General features: G+C 35.7%; 2 protein-coding genes across 2 annotated transcripts; both read left to right on the top strand.

The window, feature by feature from the left end:
• The first annotated feature begins 16,932 nt into the window (after positions 1-16,932).
• Positions 16,933-18,232, top strand: LOC112711927 (probable E3 ubiquitin-protein ligase RHY1A). Its single transcript, XM_025764667.3, has 3 exons — positions 16,933-17,339; positions 17,424-17,596; positions 17,690-18,232. The coding sequence occupies exons 1-3, from the start codon at positions 17,193-17,195 to the stop codon at positions 18,003-18,005; spliced, it is 636 nt and encodes a 211-aa protein (XP_025620452.1). The 5' UTR covers positions 16,933-17,192; the 3' UTR covers positions 18,006-18,232.
• A 352-nt stretch (positions 18,233-18,584) lies between these two features.
• On the top strand, positions 18,585-21,760 carry LOC112711926 (probable protein phosphatase 2C 63). The gene is made up of 4 exons (XM_025764666.3): positions 18,585-19,843; positions 20,137-20,510; positions 20,810-21,046; positions 21,148-21,760. Exons 1-4 carry the CDS (start codon positions 19,582-19,584, stop codon positions 21,418-21,420), a joined length of 1,146 nt encoding a protein of 381 aa, XP_025620451.1. The 5' UTR covers positions 18,585-19,581; the 3' UTR covers positions 21,421-21,760.
• Positions 21,761-21,983: the final 223 nt, after the last annotated feature.

The following is a 21,983-nucleotide window of genomic DNA, read 5'->3' on the forward strand; positions in this document are numbered from 1 at the left end:
AAAGAATGCAGGTGCCACCTATCAGCAACTAATAAACAAGGTTTTCCAGCAACAAATAGGAAGAAATATCAAGAACTACGTGGATGACATGGTCGTAAAGACGTCAGCACAAAGTTACATTGCGCCGACCTAATAGAGATCTTTGGCCAAATCCGAGCATATAATATAAGGGTAAATCCAGAAAAATGTGCCTTCGGGGTAAAAAGAGGAAAGTTCATCGGTTTCATGCTAACTTCAAGAAGAATTGAGGCCAACCCTGAGAAATATGATGCCATACTCAACATGGCAAGCCCAAAAATAGTGAAAGAGGTTTAGCAACTAGTAGAAAGAGTTGTTGCACTATCACGTTTCCTACCTACAGTTGCTAACCGATCGTATTACTTCTTCCAGACTATATCTAAGAACAAAAGGTTTGAATGGACCGAAGACTATGAAAAATCCTTCTCCGAATTAAAAGCAATCCTAACATCACCTCTAATACTGCAAAGATTAGACGTTGGTAAACCTTTATATTTATATTTATCTATATCGAACCATGCTATAAGTTCAGTTCTAATTGTAGAAACAAGAAAAGTACAAAAGTCGGTATACTTCGTCAGCAGAGTCCTACAACTGGCCGAGACAAGATACACCAAGATAGAACAGCTAGCCCTGGCATTGGTAACCACATCAAGAAGGCTGAGACACTATTTCCAAAGCCACACAATAATAGTTAGAATAGACCAACCTCTGCGACAAATACTAACTACAACCGAGCTGGCTGGACGACTGATAAAATGGTCTATCAAACTTTCCGATTTTTACATTCAATACCAATCAAGGCCGACTTTAAAGTCACAAATATTGGCAGATTTCGTCTCTGAGTTCACCACTGACAAGATACCTAAGGAAAAGGAATGGAAGTTACATGTGGACGGAGCATCAAATCGTAAAGGCAGTGGAGTAGGAGTAATACTAAAAGTCGGAGACACAGTAGTAGTAGTAGTCGAACAATCACTCCAATTGAGTTTCATAGCAAGCAACAATCAGGCAGAATATGAAGCTCTGCTAGCAGGACTAAAGCTCGTCCTCAGTCTCCAGATATCTCAACTCATAGCCTATTGTGATTCACTATTGGTTGTTCAGCAAATCAAGGGCAACTTCTAGGTAAAAGATCCTCTGTTAGAGCAACATTGGTTCATGGCAAATGATCTAATTTCAAAGTTTGACAAGGTCAATATTAAACATGTTCAAAGAGAGAAAAATAATAGGGCAAATATCTTATCTAAATTGGCCTCCACAAGAACAACCACACACACACTAACATTGTCACAACTCACATTAGAGAAACCAAGCACTGAGTTATCATGCATATTAAGCATCACACAGGCAAACGACTGGAGAACACCTTTTTTTGAATACATCAACAATGAAACTATCCCAAAGGGAGAATCACATCCCCAACTTTTTTGACGTAGAGCAAGCTTCTACACAAAAATAGCGAACAACTTATACAGGAGGGGATTTTCACAACCACTTCTCAAATGTCTCAGCAAAGAAGATGCTGACGCAATCATGGCAGAAGCTCACGAGGGAGTTTGCGAAAACCACATCAGAAGCCGAGCTCTAGCTGCCAAAATCCTCCGAACACGATCCTACTAGCCGACAATGAAAAGAGACTGCATTGCCAAAGCAAGATTGTGCGACAACTGTCAGAGGTATGCAACAATAACAACAACACCAGCCGTGAAGCTACATTCAATCGAGGTAAGCTGGCCAATCAATAGATGGGGTCTGGATATCCTAGGACCCCTCCCAAAAGTGCCCGAATAGGTAAAATTTCTTTTAGTTTCAATAGACTACTTTTCAAAATGGATAGAAGCATAGCTAGTGGCAGGCATAATAGCTGAAAAAGTGAGATCTTTCTTATGGAAAAACATTATATGTAGGTATGGTATACCAAGAAAAATAATATCCGATAATGGTAGACAATTCATTGATAATAAACTTGCTTCATTTTTACAAAATTTCAATATCAAACATCATTTTAGCTCAGTCGAACACTCGTAAACAAACGGGCAAGTAGAAGCAGCTAACCGAGTTATATTGCATGCTATAAAGAAGAAACTCAATGATGCAAAAGGAGAATGGGCCGAACTCATCCTAGAAATCCTGTGGAGCTATAATATGACCATCCAATCATCTACAGGAGAAACCCCCTTCAAATTAGTCTACGAGGCCGAGGCACTGATACTTGTTGAAGTCGACACTCCAGCCCTAAGAGCCGAGCTATATGATCACAATCATAATATCAAGGCAAGGTCAGCCAATCTGGACCTCGTAGAAAAAGAAAGAGAAATAACAGCTATAAAGCAGCGAGCAATAAAACAGCTGATAGAAAAAAGGCACAACAAAAGAATCATTCCCAGAGCCTTCCAGGAAGGAGACCTCGTCCTTCAACGGACAGAGGAAGTACAAAAACCTCTAACTCATACCAAACTCGTAGCAAACTGGGATGGCCCATTCCAAGTCATCAAAGTACTCGAAATGGGGGCATATAAGTTAGAATCGCTTATAAGTTAAAATCCTAAACAAGTTTTTACCTCAAAGCAAAGCAGCAGAAAACAGGAGATAACTAATTAAGAGTGGATTGGGAAATAGAATAAAGAAACTCAACCACCTTAATTATCCTATGGCCATCTCATTCCTCAGGCTATGCTCCTCTGTAAAGATTATTCACCTCTCTTTGATGCCATTGATGATAAGATAAACAAAGAGCATGCTCTACAACACCAAACTTAAAAGTTTACTTGTCCCCAAACAAAGAAAAAATGAAAACGAGAAGGGAAATTATTATTATTATTATTATTTTTATTAGAAGAAGAAGAAAATGATATAAGGATAAGAAAAATAATAATAATAATTATTATTATTATTATTTACTTTTTATATATATATTTGAAAAATTTGGCGTCACCCTAGAGTAAAAATTGGCCTTGTTTTATTAATGGTGGTGCCAAACTTCCAGAAATCCAAGTTTGGCGTCCACCCTTCCATAATTTCTTCACAAGTTACGTCCACTGTGGCGCAAAATTTGGAAATCCCACGTTTGGTGCCACCCCTCTAGGGTGATTCCATCAATTTACATGCATTATGTGGTGCCAAACTTGGAATTGCCAAGTTTGGCGCTACCTTGGTCGTATCTCACTCCTCCGGGGTGTTTGAAATTCCTTCTGATTGCTCTTGTTCCTATTTTTAATATTCTGTATGACCAAAACACATGTAAAAGAAAATAAAACTATAGAATTATCATTAAGTGATAAATATAAATGATTAAATAAAAAAATAAACTGAGCTTGAAATTAAAGAATATTATGATTGAGTTGCCTCCTAACAAGCGCCTCTTTACCGTCATTAGCTTGACAGTCAGTTCTGCTAAGGTGGAGGTTGATCATAGTGCTTTAACTCCTCCCCTCTCATTGTGAATCGTCTCCCTGTGTTCCCATGAAGTTGCTTAATATGCTCAAAAGAGAGGATTCTATTCACTGTATGAGGTAACACTGGATTACTAGTCAACACCACCTTTATTCCTGGGGAGAAACCTTCAGTGGGGATTTTTTTATTCCTCCAACCTCTTGGTACTTTCTTTTTGGGAACATCCTCCTTGATGGATGATGTATTCCCAACACCAAACTTAGGTTTGATGTCAGGGAGAATTTTGTTGATTGTCACCAAATGAGGCTTGAGCTGTAAATATTGTTGTGCATTATCAGGAGGTTCTTGAAGGGTTGGAACAATAAGCTTAGGTTGCATGCACTTTTCCTCTTCACCTGATGAATGCATATTTTTGAAGACATGAAAGACCAATTGCTTATCATGCACTCTAAGTACTAATCCACCCATTTCTACATCAATTATAGCTCTCCCAGTGGCTAGGAATGATCTTCCTAAGATTATGGAGGCATTTTCATCCTCTTCCATGTCAAGAATCACAAAATCTGTTGGGAAGAAGAACTTACCCACCTTGACCAAGATGTTCTCCATTATTCCATGTGCATGCTTCAAAGATTTATCTACCATTTGTAATGCTATCCTTGTTGGTTGTTCCTCTTTGATTTGTAGCTTCTTCATCACAGACAAGGGCATTAAATTTATGCTTGCACCCAAATCACATAGGACTTTCTCAAAGTAATGCTCCCAATAGTACATGGAATTTGAAAGCTCCCTGGATCTGGCATCTTCCTTGACAAGTTATTATGAATTATGGCACTGCAATTCTTAGTCAGGACCGCTGTCTCATATCCATTTAAAGGCTTCTTCTTTGAGAACAACTCCTTCATGAATTGAACATAGAGAGGCATTTGCTCTAAAACTTCAGCAAAAGGAATATTAATTTGTAACTTTCTGAAAACTTCCAAGAACTTTGAAAACTGCTTGTCCTTGGTCTTCTTTTGAAGTCTTTGAGGATATGGCATCTTAGACTTGTACTTAGGAGCCTTAGGTAATGTCGGATGTGTGTCAAGAGTGACTGGAAAAGGATTGTCTGCGCGCCTAGTTGAGACGTGTTCGACCTCCTCCTTTTTCTCCTGCGGAGCTTCTTTTTCGACCGGCTCCTCAGTAACTTGTGCTTTCGTACTAGCCACTTGTCTACTTATCAAGGTGATAGTCTTGCACTCCTCTCTTGGATTTGGAATTGTGTTACTAGGAAGGAAATTGGTGGACCTCTGATCAATTTCAGCAACTTTTGCGGCTATTTGACCTATTTGAACCTCCAAGTTTCTAAGTGAAGCTCTGGTTTTCTGTATAAAACTTGCAACTAGTGATTCTAAGTCAGTGGTCTTCTGAGGCTGAGAAGTTGCTTGCTGAGGTTTGATGATTGGATTTTTGACGGCTTAGAATTTCACAAATAAATTCTCGTTGCAAGTATAGTTTCTAAACCAATCACTAATCCTTTCATACAAAAAGTTGTTTGTCACTAAAACAAACCCCTAAAATTTATAAACCGAAGTATTCAAACCTTGGGTCGTTCTCCCTAGGAATTACAATAAAGTGTCTTGTTATTGGTTGTGAATTATTTTGGGGTTTTGATAAGAAGTATGAAAGATAAATGGCAAGAAAGTAAACTAAGGCCTAAAAAGGTCTTGGCAAGGGTTGGTGGTCAAGGATCTCTATCCTAATCACTAACCACAATATGAGAATTGGCAAGGATTAATCTCATTAAATCATCCTCTAACTAGTAGTAAAGGAAAGTCAAATGAGCTATATCAATCCTAGTCCATAAGTCCTAACTTTCCACTAATTCAATTAGTGAGAACTAGAGTCAATGGATCCCAATCATCAATTACTTGGACATTAGTAACTCAAGAGTTCCTAAGTTACCTTTCCAAGCCAAGAACATAAAACTCTACTCTAAAATCCAACCAAGCATTTCATCAAACACTTGGAAGGCATAAAAGGAAAGCATAGTAAATTGATAACAAGAATAGAATCTAACAACAATTATTGAAATGAATTAACAATAACAATCAAAAGAAACACATTTATTATGAATTACCTTGATTGAACTGAAAGAGAGTAGAAGAAACAAAAGTAGATCTACAACAAAACACAAGAACAACATAAAGGAAATTACAACAAAAGAATGGAAGGAGAATGAATGTAACAACAAGGAATTGAGAAGATAGAAGTAGAAGAAGATGTATTAAAATCTAGATCTAAGAACTAAACCTAATCCTAATCCTAATCCTAGAGAGAAGTGAGAGCTTCTCTCTCTAGAAACTACTTCTAAAACTAATCCTAATGAGTGTGAATGAATGGAATCCCTTTTTCTCTTCAATCCTTGGCTTTAAATAGCATCTTTGGCGCCAAAGTTGGTTGCAATTGGGCCCCACAACCCTTCAGAATTTGTTGGCCACGTTTTCATTAAAAAATCATAAAACGGCATCGACGCGTACGCGCACAGCACGCGTACGCGTCCATGGGGTGATTCGCAGGTGCGCGCGAGCGCCAGGTGCGCGCGCGCGTCTATGGGCAAGTTCAACTTCTTTGACTTTTCATGATTTCTTCACTTTGCATGCTTTCCTCTTCACTCCTTTGATCCATTCCTAGCCTTTTCAATCTGAAATCACTAACAGACATATCAAGGCATCTAGTGGAATCAAAGGTGAATTAAATTTAGCTAATTTAAGGTCTAGAAAGCATATTTTCACATCTAAGCACAAATTAGGAGACAATCACAAAACTATGCTATTTCATTTAATAAATGTGGGTAAAAGGTCATAAAATCCCCTAAAATCAATGCAAGATAAACCGTACAAATGGGGTTTATCAAGGTTGTTGTGGTTAAGATAACTAAAACTGGCGATTATTGAAATTATTCTGATTAAAACCGCTCTAAGAATTATTAAAATTCTATGGCATCTGAGGTTGTTCTCTCCATCCAAAGTTTGGGTAATTTCTCCACCCTTGATTAAATGTCTTGTCATATGGATCATTGTTGGGATTTCTAGGAGCATTCCCCATAAAGTTGACTTGTCAGGATAAAATTGAGCATATTCATAATTCTCACCTCGAGTGAAGCTACCATTTATGTCATATGAAGTCTCTTGAGGGGCATTCTGAGCACTAACAACTGAAACTTGCATCCCAATCAAGTGTTGTGTAAGTACACTAATTTTTTAAGACATGGCCTTGTTCTGAGTAAGAATAGTATCCAAGACATCCACTTCCAAGACTCCTTTCTTCACAGAGGACCTCTCAGAAGAGTATAAATATTGGTTGTTAGCAACCATCTCAATCAACTCATTAGCCTCTTCAGGAGTCTTCTTCATATGCAGAGATCTACTTACAGAATTATCTAGAGACATTTTAGCCATCTCTAAAAGTCCATCATAGAATATTTATAGTCTGTTTCAGTTTGAGAACATGTCAGGAGGACACTTCCTGATCATTGACTTGTACCTCTCCCAGACTTCATAGAGGGACTCACCATCTCTCTACCTAAAAGTCTGAACATCCGTCCTCAGCTTATGAGGGGGAAAAAATTTGGTCAGAAACTTGTTGACCACCTTATTTCAAGTATCCAAGCTCTCCTTGAATTGAGTGTCAAGCCACTGCTTTGCTCTATCCCTGACAGCAAATGGGAAGAGAATCAGCTTATAGACATCCGAATTCACTCCATTAGTCTTCACAGTATCACAGATCTGTAGAAAATTAGAGACGAACAAGTTTGGGTCTTCCTGCGAGAATCCATGAAACTGGCAGTTCTGTTGCATTAGAGTGATCAACTGAGGCTTCAACTCATAGTTGTTTGCACATATAGGAGGTACCACAATACTGTTCCCATAGAAATCAGGAGTGGGAGCAGTGTATGAGCCAAGCATTCTTCTAGGTTGTTCATTCCCATTCTGATTACCCACATTAGCATTAACAACATTGTTGTGGTTAGGAACCATGGTGAGCTCTCTAGTTTTCTCCTCAAAATTATCTCTAAGATTTTTACTGGCTTTGTAAACTCTAGCTTGTTGTAAACGTATTCTCAAGAAACGTTCGATCTCAAGATCAAGTTTGAGAAGAGGTTCTTTGTTCCTATTCCTGCTCATAAACAATCAAAAAACAAGAAAAATGTGGATCCTCAACGTTACAGTGAAGAAAATCCGGGTGAAATAACCAGAAAATAAAATAGAATAAAATTAAACTGAATAAAAGAATGAAATTTAAAAGGAAAGAAAAGAAAAAAATCAAGGATGGCGCCAAACTTGGTCCCACCCAAGTTATATATAAAAAGTAATAATAATAATAATAATAATAATAATAATTTTTCTTGTTGTTATATCATTTTCTTCTTCTTTTGCAATATTTTTTTTTTGTTTTTACTCATCCGTGTATTTTTTGTCCCTTTCCGTTTTCAGTTTTTCTTTACTTGGGGACAAGCAAAGTTTTTAAGTTTGGTGTTGTAGAGCGCGCTCTCTGTTTATCTTATCATCAATAGCACCAAAGGGAGGTGAATCATCTTCATAGAGGAGCATGGCCTGAGGAATGAGATGGCCTCCTGGATAACTGAGGTGGTTGAGTTTCTTTCATTCTATTTCCCCTTCCACCCTTAGTTAGTTATCTTCTATTTTCTGTTGCTTTGCTTTGAGGTAAAAACTTGGTTAGGGTTTTAAAGTCCACAAACTAATCGACAAGTGCACCAGGTCGTACCAAGTAATACCTCAGGTGAGTGAGGGTCGATCCCACGAGGATTGATGGATCAAGCAACAATGGTTGAGTAATTTACTTAGTCACACAAGCAGAAAATGGTATTGAGAGTTCAATAGTATTAAATAGTAAATTTAGAGAATTAAAGGCAAACAATAAATTGATGAGAAGAATGTGGGAGAAAACAGTTAAGGTTTCAGAGTTGTTTATCTTCCGAATTTCTGTTTCTTACCAACTATTTTAATCATTCAAGATTTCATTTATGGCAAATTATATTTGACTAAACCCTAATTTCTTAGTAATTTTGTTTCTTCTAACCTAGTTAACTGCTAATTCCTTGATCACTTAATTTCAATTAGAGGTTTAAGTCCAATTCTAGTTTATGTACCACAAAAATCCTAATTACCTAAAGTTAACAAGATTATATGTCACGTATCCCAATTAGTTCATGTAATTAGAAATTTAGGAGGAATTTACTTTCAAGCTATGTTCAGATGAGAGGCCTCTTCCAAGGGTCATAAGAACGCATCTAGAATAAGAGTCATACTTCTGTTGAAAGTAATCCTTGAAACTGAATCAATAAATTAATTAAAATAGAAAAGCAATAATTTCAATTCATAGAAATAAACAGAGCTCCTAACTTTAACAATGGAGATTTAGTTGCTCATGGAGAAAATAAATCCTAGCAGAGAGAAATTGCGAAAGTGTAGAAGAGAGAAGCTCCTAAGGACCGAATCTTTTCTCTTTTATATATAATCCTAATTAATGTAAAATATATTTTCTAAAACTAAATAATATATTTTCCTATTGTAAAATAAAATAAAGATTAATCAAAATACATTGAAGATCTTCGTTGCTGGCTGCAGAGACGTGGGGACCACTGACTTTTCCAAAGCTGGCTTCAAACTTGGGTTGGGCCAAGTTTGGCGCCACTCTATCCGTGTCCAATAATCAATAATTCTTCATCCTGGCGCCAAACTTGGAGAATCCCAAGTTTGGTGCCACCATCGCCGTATGAAATTGAGGTTTTGTAATGATCATGGGGCAAAGGATTAGATGGTCCCAAAACGTTTGGACCATTAAATAGTCTTATAACAAAACATGTTTTTTAAAGTTTTTTAATAACTGCTAAATAGTCATTTTCTAATTTTAATTACAAATTAACCTCATATATTTTATTTAATTATAAATTTTTTTTATTTTATTAATTATTATTTTATCATTAATCTATTATGTTTATTAACAATAAAAAACAAAAACAATAACGAATTAGATCTTCCATTGATCGTAATAATTTTTTGGCAATCCCAATCGATTAAAAGTTTATCTTTGATCCGTTACATCCGTCGAGGGTTGTGAGATCGTGTTTCTTAAAAATTCAATCGATTGAATTAACAAAACAATCGACTGAATTTTAGGTTTCTCATAACTCAATTGATTGGACTTCAGGTTATCACAAAACAATCAATTGAAAATTGCAAGGCCATATGGTTTGTCCAAAAATCAATCGATTGGTCATATTACCCAATCGATTGAACTCATCAAAGCAATCTGGGTTTAATTAATTCAATCGATTGGTTATGTTTTGAAGTTTGTACGTGACTAATGCCATATTCCAATTCAATCGATTGGTATGAGAATTCAATCGATTAAAATTTAAAACGCGTTATATATTAATCCTGGTAACCATGCGTATTCAGGTTCTCTCCCCTTTTTAAACATAATAACACCATTTTTGCTAACCTCTCCTCTCTTTCTAAATAAAAAAATTTCTCTCTTTTTCGTTTCTAATCTCACCAACATCCACTCCAAACTATATATATATTATTAATCCTCTCCAAATCCCTACAAAATCCATCGAAGAGGAAGAAAAAGAGGATTAATAATATTGGTTCGGTGGGTTTTGTGATAACTTTTAAACCTCTTTGACATCACGAACTGATCACCTTCACCATTGCATGTTTCTAGCGATCCATTTACTTTTCCATTCATGTCAATGTCCCAAAGTGGTGTGAGATCAGTTTTGTACCACGATGTCGTCATCCAGGAACACCACCTTCTTAAGGCTTGCGAACAACTGTTGAAATTAAGATGTTACATGGTTTTAATAAGAATTAAATTAAAGGCAGAGAAAGAAAGAAAAGGAGGTAAAGGTTTAAGGTTTATAAGTTATTCAACCATGCAGTATATGCTCAAATTGACATGCACTACTGATTGTGTCATTTGATCCTAACCTTTCTTAATAAATTAGTGTAATGTATTCATTTAGTAGTTTATTTTAAACCAAATAATCAAAGTGGACAATTAATTGATATGGAGGGATTATACTTTTACCCCTGGAAGATGCATCCTGAAGTGATTCATCACAGAATTATACTTGGGACTAAGTTCTTGGAGCTTTGCTGCAATGACAAAGCGCTGCAATGTCTTCACTTCAATTATAACCGATGTTAGAGGGTGCAATGAAAACCATGCTTGCATAGGATAGTAAGTCTTTTTATCTGTAATCGCGACCACGGAAGCGCCAAGGACATTGACTGAGACTAGGACAAAGTGGAAGTAGTTGTTGCCAACCAGTCCTGGGACAAGCTCTGGCCTCAGGGGCGGTAGCGGAAGGCGCGCTGCCGTTGTTGACGTGTTTATCGATTGTTTTGTGATAATCTGAAATCTAATCGATTGAGTTATGGAAAATCTGAAATTTAATCGATTGTTAATCTAATCGATTGAATTTTTAAGAAACACAATTTCACAACCCTCGACGGATGCAACGGATCAAAGATAAATTTTAATCGATTGGGATTGTCAAAAAGATATTACGATCAATAGAAGATCTAATTCGTTATTATTTTTGTTTCCGATTGTTAATAAACATAATAGATGAATGATAAAATAATAATTTATAAAATAAAAAATAATTTTAATAATTAAATAAAATATATGAAGTTAATTTGTAATTAAAATTAGAAAAGGACTATTTAACAGTTATTAAAAAACTTAAAAAAAATGTTTTGTTATAGGACCATTTAATGGTCCAAACGTTTTAGCACCATCTAATCCTTTGCCTGATCATGGTACCAAACTTGGAGAATCCCAAGTTTGGCGCCACTAACGCCGTGTGGTTTGAAAGAAAAGTGTGTGGTTTAAAAGAAAAGTGTATGCTATTATATATCATTGGAAAGTTTTGGACAGTTTTCCAATGCCACTAAAACTGCATCAATAGAACCTATGTAGCTCAAGTTATGCTCGTTGGAGTGCAAGGAGGTCAGGGTTGACAGCATCATCCACTTTCTTCCTTTTCTTCTACACACCCTGTCAAATCCATTCGAATGCTACTTGAAATAAACCAAATTGTATACGACTCAAAGTAGCATTAATAGTGGCTCAAAAATACTTAAACCTTGATTAAACTTAACAAATTCGAATACAAATTCACTAAAAAAAGATAAGAAAGATGCTCACGCATCAAGAGACAGCTCGGTCAAAGCCTTGGGCAAAGCAACACCTTCACGCTAGCCACTAGTTGATCATTCTCACTCTTTTTTGTCTTTGCTTGCTCGACAGAGGAAAGCTGAAGTTGTTTCTCCTCGGTAAGCTCCATCTCTTTCTGCTTTAAAGAAGAGGAACGTTCAACGATAACTTTCTCTTTCTCCTGAACAACAGCCGACAATTCAGCAACACTTAAAGCTTTTTTTTCCTCCTTTTCAAGAGCAAGCTCTTGAGTCCTACCAATAGCAACAATGCGGGTACCAATTACCTATAGGAAAAACAACTGTCACAACACGGCCTAGTTTACAATAACAAACAAATAAAAACCACTATATATACCTGAAGAAGTCGACTTGTTCCAACACGGCCGACCTCGTTGATCGTCTTCATATCCTCTGGAAAGCAGCAGAGTTCATCAGCCAAGGTCATACAGGGGAAAAGCTTTGCCCATAATGACTTAGCGTGCTCGTCCTCAACATAGCCGTGCAACCTTTTTTGAGACTCATAGGCAAACTCGACCATCTGCAAGGTTGCTGAAGACTCCCCCTTAACCTCAACCACCTCAACAAGTTTTACCTTCACCTAACCCTTCTTTCGTTTAGGCCTACGATTCAACTCAGATTGCACTGGGGCAGCACCAACGTCTTTCTCGATGTTGGTAGTTGAACCCTCCTTCTCATTTTTCTTTTGTTGACTAAAGAAGGACTTTAGCCCAGCAGTGGTAATGGTCGGAGCTTTCTCAATTGCATAACAAAAACAACAGACTCGTGCAAGAATAGGAATAATAAAGTTCGGCATTTTGAATTACCTATATAATCCAACACAGTCTGCCTATCAGTATCACACTTCAACAATTCAGCAATAGATAACAAATCTTTTGAACTTAACATCTCAAAAAGAAATTCCATAAAAATATCATAATTGGAAACCCTATCATCGACATCTAAAACTTGAACAGGTTCAGGACACCACGACAAGGGAAACCTCTCCTCAAGATACTCATTCAAGTAAAAAGGGAAATCTTCCTCTGCAGTCCTCACCTTAACAAATATGGTTTTGAAATCCTTAAAGAATGATTTATACAAAGCAAAAATTGAACGACAAGGATAACTACTCAGATTGACCCACAACCCACGACCAACTCCTTTAGCTTGGAACAAGGAGAAAAACAGCCTAAGAGAAGGGGGGAGTTCTAACACGTCCATCAACAGTTGGAAAGCCCTAACAAATCCCCAGGAATTCGGATGCAGTTGGGTTGGAGCACAATTTAGCCAATATAAAACACCACATTCAAAATCAGTAAAGGGAAGCCTAATGCCTAACTCTGTAAATAAACAGCTATACATGTAAAAGTAAGACGAGTCGCACAAACGTTCGCGGATGCTATCATCCCTCCTGCATGGTAAAATTTTTATCCTAATTTGACTACCTTCTTTAACCCATATGTTTGAACCCAGTATTTTCACAGACTCCTCATCATCAAACTAAGAAATGTAACCCCTAACTTTGGAATCAACCCAGTTACAAGGATCATTTTCGTCAATCACTACTGTTCCTTTTTCCATCAAAGGAAGCAGAAAAGAAAATAAGCAAGAAGAAGCAGAACAAAGGAAAAAATTAACACTCACCTTTATTACTCATTCTGTGACAAGGTAAAGAGAATACCCAGAAAATCCACAATGTCCAAAAATAAAAGTAAGAGTTACAAGCACAGTTAACACAACAATGGATAAACGGTTGCAAATGAAACGTTTTTAATCTCAACCCTTCAAAAAATAGTTGTAGCTCACGATTTGATCAAATGGTCAGAGGTATCTAGTAGGGCTGCACACGGATCAGATTGGATCGGATATAACCTAAAATTCTATCCGATCCGCACTGCATTCATCGGATCGAATCGGATACAATATCCGCATTTTGTTAGGCCGGATCTGATCCGATCCGATCCGATCTGCATACTTGCGGATCGAATCGGATCGGATATCGGGTATATCTGCATAATTAAAAAAAAACTAATTTAAGATTTTGTTTAGCTGTTTTTACAAAAAAAATATCGAGAAAATTCATTTTTTATCTGTTTAAACCTATTTACTCCTAGAATATTATCAATAATAAAGTTCTTTTGAATAACAAAAACAAAATAATAACACAAGATTTAAGTTTAATTATTTTAAGTTGAAGAACAACATAAAAAATTAAAAACAAAATATCATAAAATTCATAAAATAACACACTAAAATTCATGTCACTTTAGGGTTTACTGTCTTAAACTATGCTATTTATATATGATGTGCGGATATGCGGATTTGCGGATCGGATCCGCGGATATCACTGCCGAATCCGCAATCCGATTCGACCATAGTGCGGATCAGATAATATCCGCAAAATTCGGATCGGATGCGGATAATTACTGCGGATATTATCCGATCCATGTACAGCCCTAGTATCTAGGAATGCGCCACACATTTCACGTCAATCAGTCAAATAGGCGCGAAGAGCAAGGCATACATTAAATGCAAAACCGTTTCAAATTCCGTACAAAATTAAGCTGAGCTTGGGGCTACAGGATGAAAACACAACATAATATCCAAGGCCGAGATATAAGCGGAATTTAAGCTCGCCTTCGTTCTTTCAAAACCAAGGCAAACTTGGGGGCTATGATGCGTACCTTATACCTCAGCCACCAAATAATAAACTAACCTCATAATTTGGAATGCAACGGAAAGGTTTGACACAAAATTTTAATAATCAAAGTCTATCAACAAAACAACCTCCCCACAAATGGAACTCAACCCTTTACCAATAATTACGGAATACTCCAACAAATCAGTAATTTATTCATCTATGAGTGAATACTTCATCCGACCCCTGACAATTATTTCGAAAGGACGAGGCCCCTAAGAAAAAAAACACCCAATCCGGCTCCTGATATTTTTTTTCTGGGACAAATTAGCCTCTGTGCCAAAAAAAATAACATTGACTTTTTTGGCATAGGAGCTAATCAATCCCATAAAAATAAATCTTAAGGGTCGGGTTGGTATTTATTTTTGTCAAGAGCTTTGTTGTCTTTTGAGATAATTGTCAGGAGCTATTTTATATTTTTCTCTTCATCTATATAATCAACCACTCATATTTAAAGAAGGATATGTTCTATTTTTATCTTACTTAAAATATTTAATTAACATCTTTATTAAACCTTTCATTGATTTGAGCGTCGAAATATTTTCTACAGATATTTTTACCACGATGTTCAGACGAAATCAACCTATAATCTTTCGGAATAAGCAGTGTATTGTTTAGAAGAGATCGTCATAGCTCGGCAGTTTTCCTAAATACATAACAACTCCCATTATCTTCCTCAATTATTATATTCGGTAAAAAGAAATAATAGCATTCAAAGGGTAATAAATTAACGCATTTGTTGATCCTATATTAAGTTTCTCCAACTTAATTTTATTATTTACAATCCCTCCTTCCAAAAGAAAATATGGAAAACATGAGAAAGGAGAATAATAAGAAATTAAAACGAAAGAATAAAAGTCTAGAGTGATATTACTGCAAAGATAGATATAAAAATATTATTATGGAAGACCAATCATATATATAATATAAAAAATATAAAAAAATTATATAATATAAGACATATTACAAGAATATATCGATAAAAAATATATTTTAAAGTATAAAAATATTTGTGTGTTTTCTAAAGAAGTGATCGATTCTTTGTATTATAAAATTTATTGATAATAGAATCAGTGTCAAATTTGTCTGGAATTTTTTTTAATGTAATTAAAAAATAATTAACAAAAAATTCGTCTTCAATTTTATTTTTGAATTATTCTTTACAATATTAACTAAAAAAGATTTTTCAGTTGTAGCATTTAAAGCAGAAAGAGTTAATACCAAACGAATAAAAAAAGATAGTTACAACACAAAAAAAATCCACTCTATAAAATTTACAAATTTTTATTTAACTAAAATATATTAATAATAATAATAATATATTTTTCAATTTTTTAAATATTATTACTTACTTTTTAGATATTAAAAATAATTAATATTTAAGTTGAACTAGACATTTATTTATACTAGATTAAATACTAAATATATTTTTTAAAAAATTAAATCATACTTAATATTTTATTATTATTATTTAAAAAAAAAGAAAAAGATTAGGAATCTCCACTCGCTCTCCATATGTCCGTCTTGACCGTATGGATACGGACTACTTCTTTATGACTCCATTTATTTTTTAGGATTGGGATTGAGACTAAAAACTTGGTTTGGAATACTAGAAATTAGAATTTACTTAAGAGTTTTTTTTAGAATAACAAAAAATAAATAATTTAAATTCTTTTGAGAATTTCAATTCCCATTTTTTCTTTATTTTTAAATCAAATTAAAAGGAGTCTGATTTTCAAATTCACTCCTGACACTCTTTAAATTTAAATTTTATTTTATTAGTATATTATAATCATTCTAAATAATGAATTTGAGTTTCAAATAAAAATGAATTCTTTTCTTAACGAAAATAAAATTTTTTTTTTATGTTAAATGATTTTCAATCAAAATCTAAAAAATTTAAGATTGAGTATTGTGTTTAATGATAAAGAATTAAAATTAAAATATCAATTCTAAAATACAAAATCTTAATTTTTTTAATATTTTTATTAAATAAGAACATAAAATTAAAATATTTAAGATAAAAATTAAAATTTTTATAACATTTATTTACAGAATTATTTTTGTTTAATTTTTTTAATTTTAAATTTATTCTTTAATTTTTATATTTATCTTATATTAAATATATTATTAAAACATAATTTAATATATTTTTTATATTAATTATAATATAAAAATTTAATTTAATTTCTGTCTTTTAGTCTCTTATGCTAAGGTGTCATGATCTTAAACACATTCAAATACTATGGTACCGATACTTGGATTCTTTGAATTATTCTAAAATATCTCGAATTTATTAATTAAAAGTCATAGTGATTAGTAACTAGTGAGTTGATTTAGATTGCATGAGATGAGAGGAGCGACAGTAACACACTGCCACGTTAACAATGGGGAGTGAAAGGAACGGTTTGGATGTATGATGTTGTCATTTGTCAACCTTAGTGTTAGGGATTAGCGAGGTCCATACCCACCACTATTCGAAACAGCATTATCCCATTCCCAACTGCACCACTTGTTTCACTTTCTACTGCACCATAAAGTAATTAATAAATAAATATATAAAAGGATTATTTTTTGGATTTTTTTGTCAGGAAATTAGTCACACACTCACGCTATTATACTAATACAGTAACACAACACCGAAAACAAAGGAAAGAAAAAGGTAAAAAAGTGGATTAGGGAAAGAAAGGGAATTAATTACCGGTGGTTTGTTCGTGGAACTTGCTTGGCTAGTTAGTTGGCTTTGACCCTATTTCCCCTCTTTTTTTTCCTTTTCTTTCCCCTCTCTTTCCTCTTTCTACGTTCCATTGTAGGAAAAAAGATTATCGATCGTGTGTCGGCAGTGTATGACGAGCGCTTCGGAGCTATTCCACAGCAGGAGGCATCGTTTGGGACGATACAATAACAATCTAGGGCTTGACTCCGACCATGTTCCCGACCTCCACCATCCTCGCCGCCTTTCTCGCCGCCTCCCTCACTCTCCCTCTTCCTCCGTACTATTCTTCCTCTTAGCTTCCTCCTCCATCTCTTATCTGTATCTGTATCTAATGTTTTGTATGCGTTGCTTGATCTGTTAGGAGCGTGCAGCAGCAGCTGATAGATTCGAGAGGAGGTATCGGCGGTCGCTGTTGAATGCGGAAAGCGTGAGAGATGCGTTTGCTCCTCCCTCCGATAGACTTCCTGTTGGTGTCTTACTTGCACGCGCCAGGCTCGTTGAGAGACTCAGAGGAGACCCTCTCTCGCCTAACAGGTTTAATTTAATTTCCCTTTTTGCCCCTTTTAGCTTTATAAAATCAATCAATTTATATGATGCTAAGTTGTTCTGGAAATTTCTCTCCCTTAGGCACTCAATAGGCAGGGATCAAGAAAGTGATGATGTTGTTGTTTCTGACTTGACTTCTCAAATGGGAAGGTCCCATCTATTGCAAGAGAAACCACCTGGACTATCTCAGGAAGCCCTAGAGTCTTTACATGTTGAAGTTTTTAGCAGCAGGGATACAGGTGAGGATTGTAGCATATGCTTGGAATCTTTTGTGGATGGGGATCAGCTCATATGTTTGCCATGTCACCATAGATTTCACTCTGCTTGTTTGGATCCTTGGGTTCGCTGTTGCGGAGACTGTCCCTACTGTCGACGACATATACTTGTAAATAAATAAAGAAAATAACCACTCACTAGTTATAGTGACGAGAATGCTGCAATACAGTTGCATGCCTTTTGTAGTGTTTTATCTTAAAATTAACTAACTTTGCAGTTTTCCATAATGCAGTTTTTGTTGGGAAAAGAAGATATTCTTGTGTCATTGTTTCAGCAACAGAAATCTTGCAGTGTATAATGAATGAATTAAGATGGCTGTAACTAATATTAGTTACTAGTTTTGCAGTATATCTAATTTGTCACATAGATATTGATTATCATGGTTTTGGGGTTACAAGATTATATCCAGTTTGCCACTTGCTAACTGCTATCTTTCCTTTTTCGTTATCTGGATTTTCTTCTTAATGAACAAAATAACAAAACAAGAGAGTAGCAATATTATACCAACTATTTTACAAGCTCCCCATCAATTGACCCAATGGAAAAAGAACAGTGCCTTCGATTGGGATTCACATGTTAAGACTAAGATTAGACCAATTTATATATGTGCTCTATTATCAATTTTTTAATTCCTTGACTGACACTTGCATGTATGATATTATGTCTATGCAGAAACCAGAAATTTAGAATAAACACGAACATTTCGTTTCACATATAGCATATATACTATGAGATGAAGTCTGAAATTTCACTCGCTTGTTACTATAGGTCCTTCATAGTCATCAGTTATGACTTATGACTATCCTAGCTTCTTTGTCGGGGTTCTCATAATCCCCTCTTCTACGACAACCTTAAAGACCCTACCTTGGTACTTGGTTGGTAGGAAGCACATCACAAATTTACAATATACAATTCCCGTAGCTAGTGATAGATTGTCAGTTAGATATTTTTTTCCTTCCTTTCTTTTTTCTCGGATTATTCGGAACTCAACATATTTATTTAAAGATAAAGAGTTTAACTACTTGAAATAACCTGAACGTTAATAATAGAAATACAAAATATAAACACAAGTCTCGTGGATTGGGGTCAAATAATTGTATTGAACGCATAAGTTGGCTTTCTAAGTTTCTATGCAATGGATTCTAGTTTTGATTCCGTGTTAAGGACCAAGAGAAAACAGACTTCAAAATAACTAACTACCAGTGGATGCTTGGCCATAGCAACATTCAAATGTGGGTTACACACTTACACCAATATTTTGTTCCATGGCTCAACTTGGAAAACAACAATTTTCTATTTAATATCATTAGATAATCTGAGACGGCATGTAATTTACTACTAATATTGCTTAATATTTCATTAGAATTTTGAATAAAGTAACGAGAGTTTAAGGAAAACAGGAAGGCTAATTTGAAAGGAAAGGAAGAAAAAGGAGGCGGAGCGCGTAGTGAATTGGAATATACGCGTCAACTATAAAACTCACAACACTTCATTTTTTCTTTTTCCTTTCTCTGTCCACTCTTCTTTCTTTCTTTCTTTCCTTTTTTTTCATTCATTCTTTCCTCCAAACGCGGCATTCACCCACTCTCTCTCTCTCTACTTTCTTAGATTGATTCTTCACATAAAACACTGTAAAGTGTAAACACTCAAATTATCCCTAATTTCACTTCATTATTATTTCACTGCATACTCCGATCATGCTACGATTATGCTATAGCCCTTTCGATTGTTGCTTCCGGCGACGCGTCGGCGGCTCTGATAGCCTTCTCTGGCACACTGACCTCAAGCCTCACTTCTCCGGTGACTTCTCCATCGCCGTCGCTCAGGCCAATAACAGCCTCGAAGATCAGAGCCAAGTCTTTACCTCCCCCTCCGCCACCTACATAGGCGTCTACGACGGCCACGGCGGCCCCGAGGCTTCCAGATTCGTCAACAAGCGTCTCTTACCCTATTTGCACAGTAATTATTCAATCAATTCCCCGTTTCAATCGAATAGAATAGAACTTGTTAGAGTAATTGATGAAACTTGTTGAATTTTAGCTTCTAAGATCCAGAAGACCAAACTTTATTCATTTCATTGAATATCAATTACTTAATGATGATCAATATTATTGTGTTGATTAATTCGTTTGTGGTGTTAGCGATAAAAGTTAAGTGTTGTGTTGCTCAATAAAGTTGAAACATGCTTCTCACTTTGTTTTGTATGCAACAGCAGCTTCATTTATTTGATTTTGATAATTTCTTCTTTGCAGAATTCGTCTCTGAACAAGGGGGATTGTCAGTGGATGTCATAAAGAAGGCGTTCAGTGCGACGGAGGAGGAGTTCTTGCATTTGGTGAAGCTGTCTTTACCAGTTAGTCCCCAGATTGCTTCAGTGGGATCATGCTGCCTTCTTGGCGCAATTTCTAATAATGTGTTGTATGTCGCTAACCTTGGAGACTCGAGAGCTGTTCTTGGCCGGAGGGATACAGAGAGCAAGAATTCTCCTGTGGTGGCACTGCGGTTGTCCACGGATCATAATGTAGCTGATGAAGAGGTGAGGCGAGAAGTTGAAGCCCTCCACCCTGATGATTCACATATTGTGGTCTATACTCGTGGAGTTTGGAGGATTAAGGGCATTATACAGGTACAGTCACAACTCACAACAATACAAACTTTATTTATTTATCAACTTTGTGCATGATTTTCAAATTTACGCTGAGTATGGAATTGTCAATAGATATGCTGTTTATATTTACCTACTGTTGTACATATATCAATATCGCTGTGATGAAATGTGTCTGATTGCAGCATGTCAAAGTCTGAGTGAGACTAGTTCATCTATTGATTAAGAGACGAGCGCTGAGAGGGTATTCCTAGTTTACTACATTTAGATAATGGGTTCAGAATAGCTGTTTGTTGATCTAGAGAGTTTTTGTTCTGCAGGTGTCAAGATCAATTGGTGATGTCTATTTAAAGAGACCTGATTTCTTCAGAGACCCAGTTTTTCAGCAATTTGCAACTCCTATTCCCTTGAAGCGTCCTGTAATGACAGCTGAACCATCGGTCATAATTAGGGAGCTTGAAACAGAAGATCTATTTTTGATATTTGCATCAGACGGCCTATGGGAACAATTAAGTGATGAAGCAGCAGTTGAGATTGTTTTCAAATATCCAAGAGCTGTGAGTGTCTTCTGTAACTTGTGAGCTGCATATAACAACAGACTCTGTAGATTCTTCTACGGATTTTGAATTTTGATATGTGGTTCTGCTTATACTTTCAGGGAATTGCCAAGAGACTAGTGAGAGCTGCACTTCAGGAAGCCGCAAAGAAGAGAGAGATGAGATATGATGACATAAAGAAAATTGACAAAGGAATCAGACGACACTTCCATGATGATATAACTGTCATTGTAATCTATCTTGATCACCATGACAGCTCCTCCTCTAATGGAAGGTTTAAGCAAAGTGCTGTTGGCTGCACAACTGCCCCTATTGATATTTTTTCCCTAAATGCGGATGAAGCAGAGAAGAGTATGCTTGGTGCGATGGCCTAAGATGTGCATTCCTTCAAAGAATCATACACTGACATCATTTGGGATAAAAGTTATTAATTGGCGAAGATTGGTAAATGAAATGAATTCTTACCTAAGATGCATAGTATTATCAGATATAGTAGTAACTGGAACTGCTGACAGATTCGTGCAGATGCGGATAAGCATATGTATAGTTTAAGTCTTTTTCTTTTCTTTTCTTTTTTTTTTTGTCTTTTTTAGGTTTGATATCAATTTTGTTTTTTCTCCAGATTTGGATAGAAAGAAATAAAATTTGTATTGATTGGTTAGTGATGATGATTTTTACCTTACTGTAATAATATTTATATATATCTGGATACAAGTTAAGCGTTGTTGACGTGTTACCAGCTTAACAAAAACGGCAGGATGGGCAACTAGATAACCACATTCGTGATATGAACACTTTCACACATGAAATGAAATCGCAAATATCTGTAACGCTGATAATTTTGTCAAAATAGAAGTGATAATGGGTAAGGTAGGGTAGGGTTTGGATTCAACTTTAATTCTACTCGCGGGTTGAGATTTTTATATAAATTTAACCC

Source organism: Arachis hypogaea, chromosome 9 (assembly GCF_003086295.3).
Source record: "Arachis hypogaea cultivar Tifrunner chromosome 9, arahy.Tifrunner.gnm2.J5K5, whole genome shotgun sequence".
In the NCBI taxonomy this organism is placed as follows: Eukaryota; Viridiplantae; Streptophyta; class Magnoliopsida; order Fabales; family Fabaceae; genus Arachis; species Arachis hypogaea.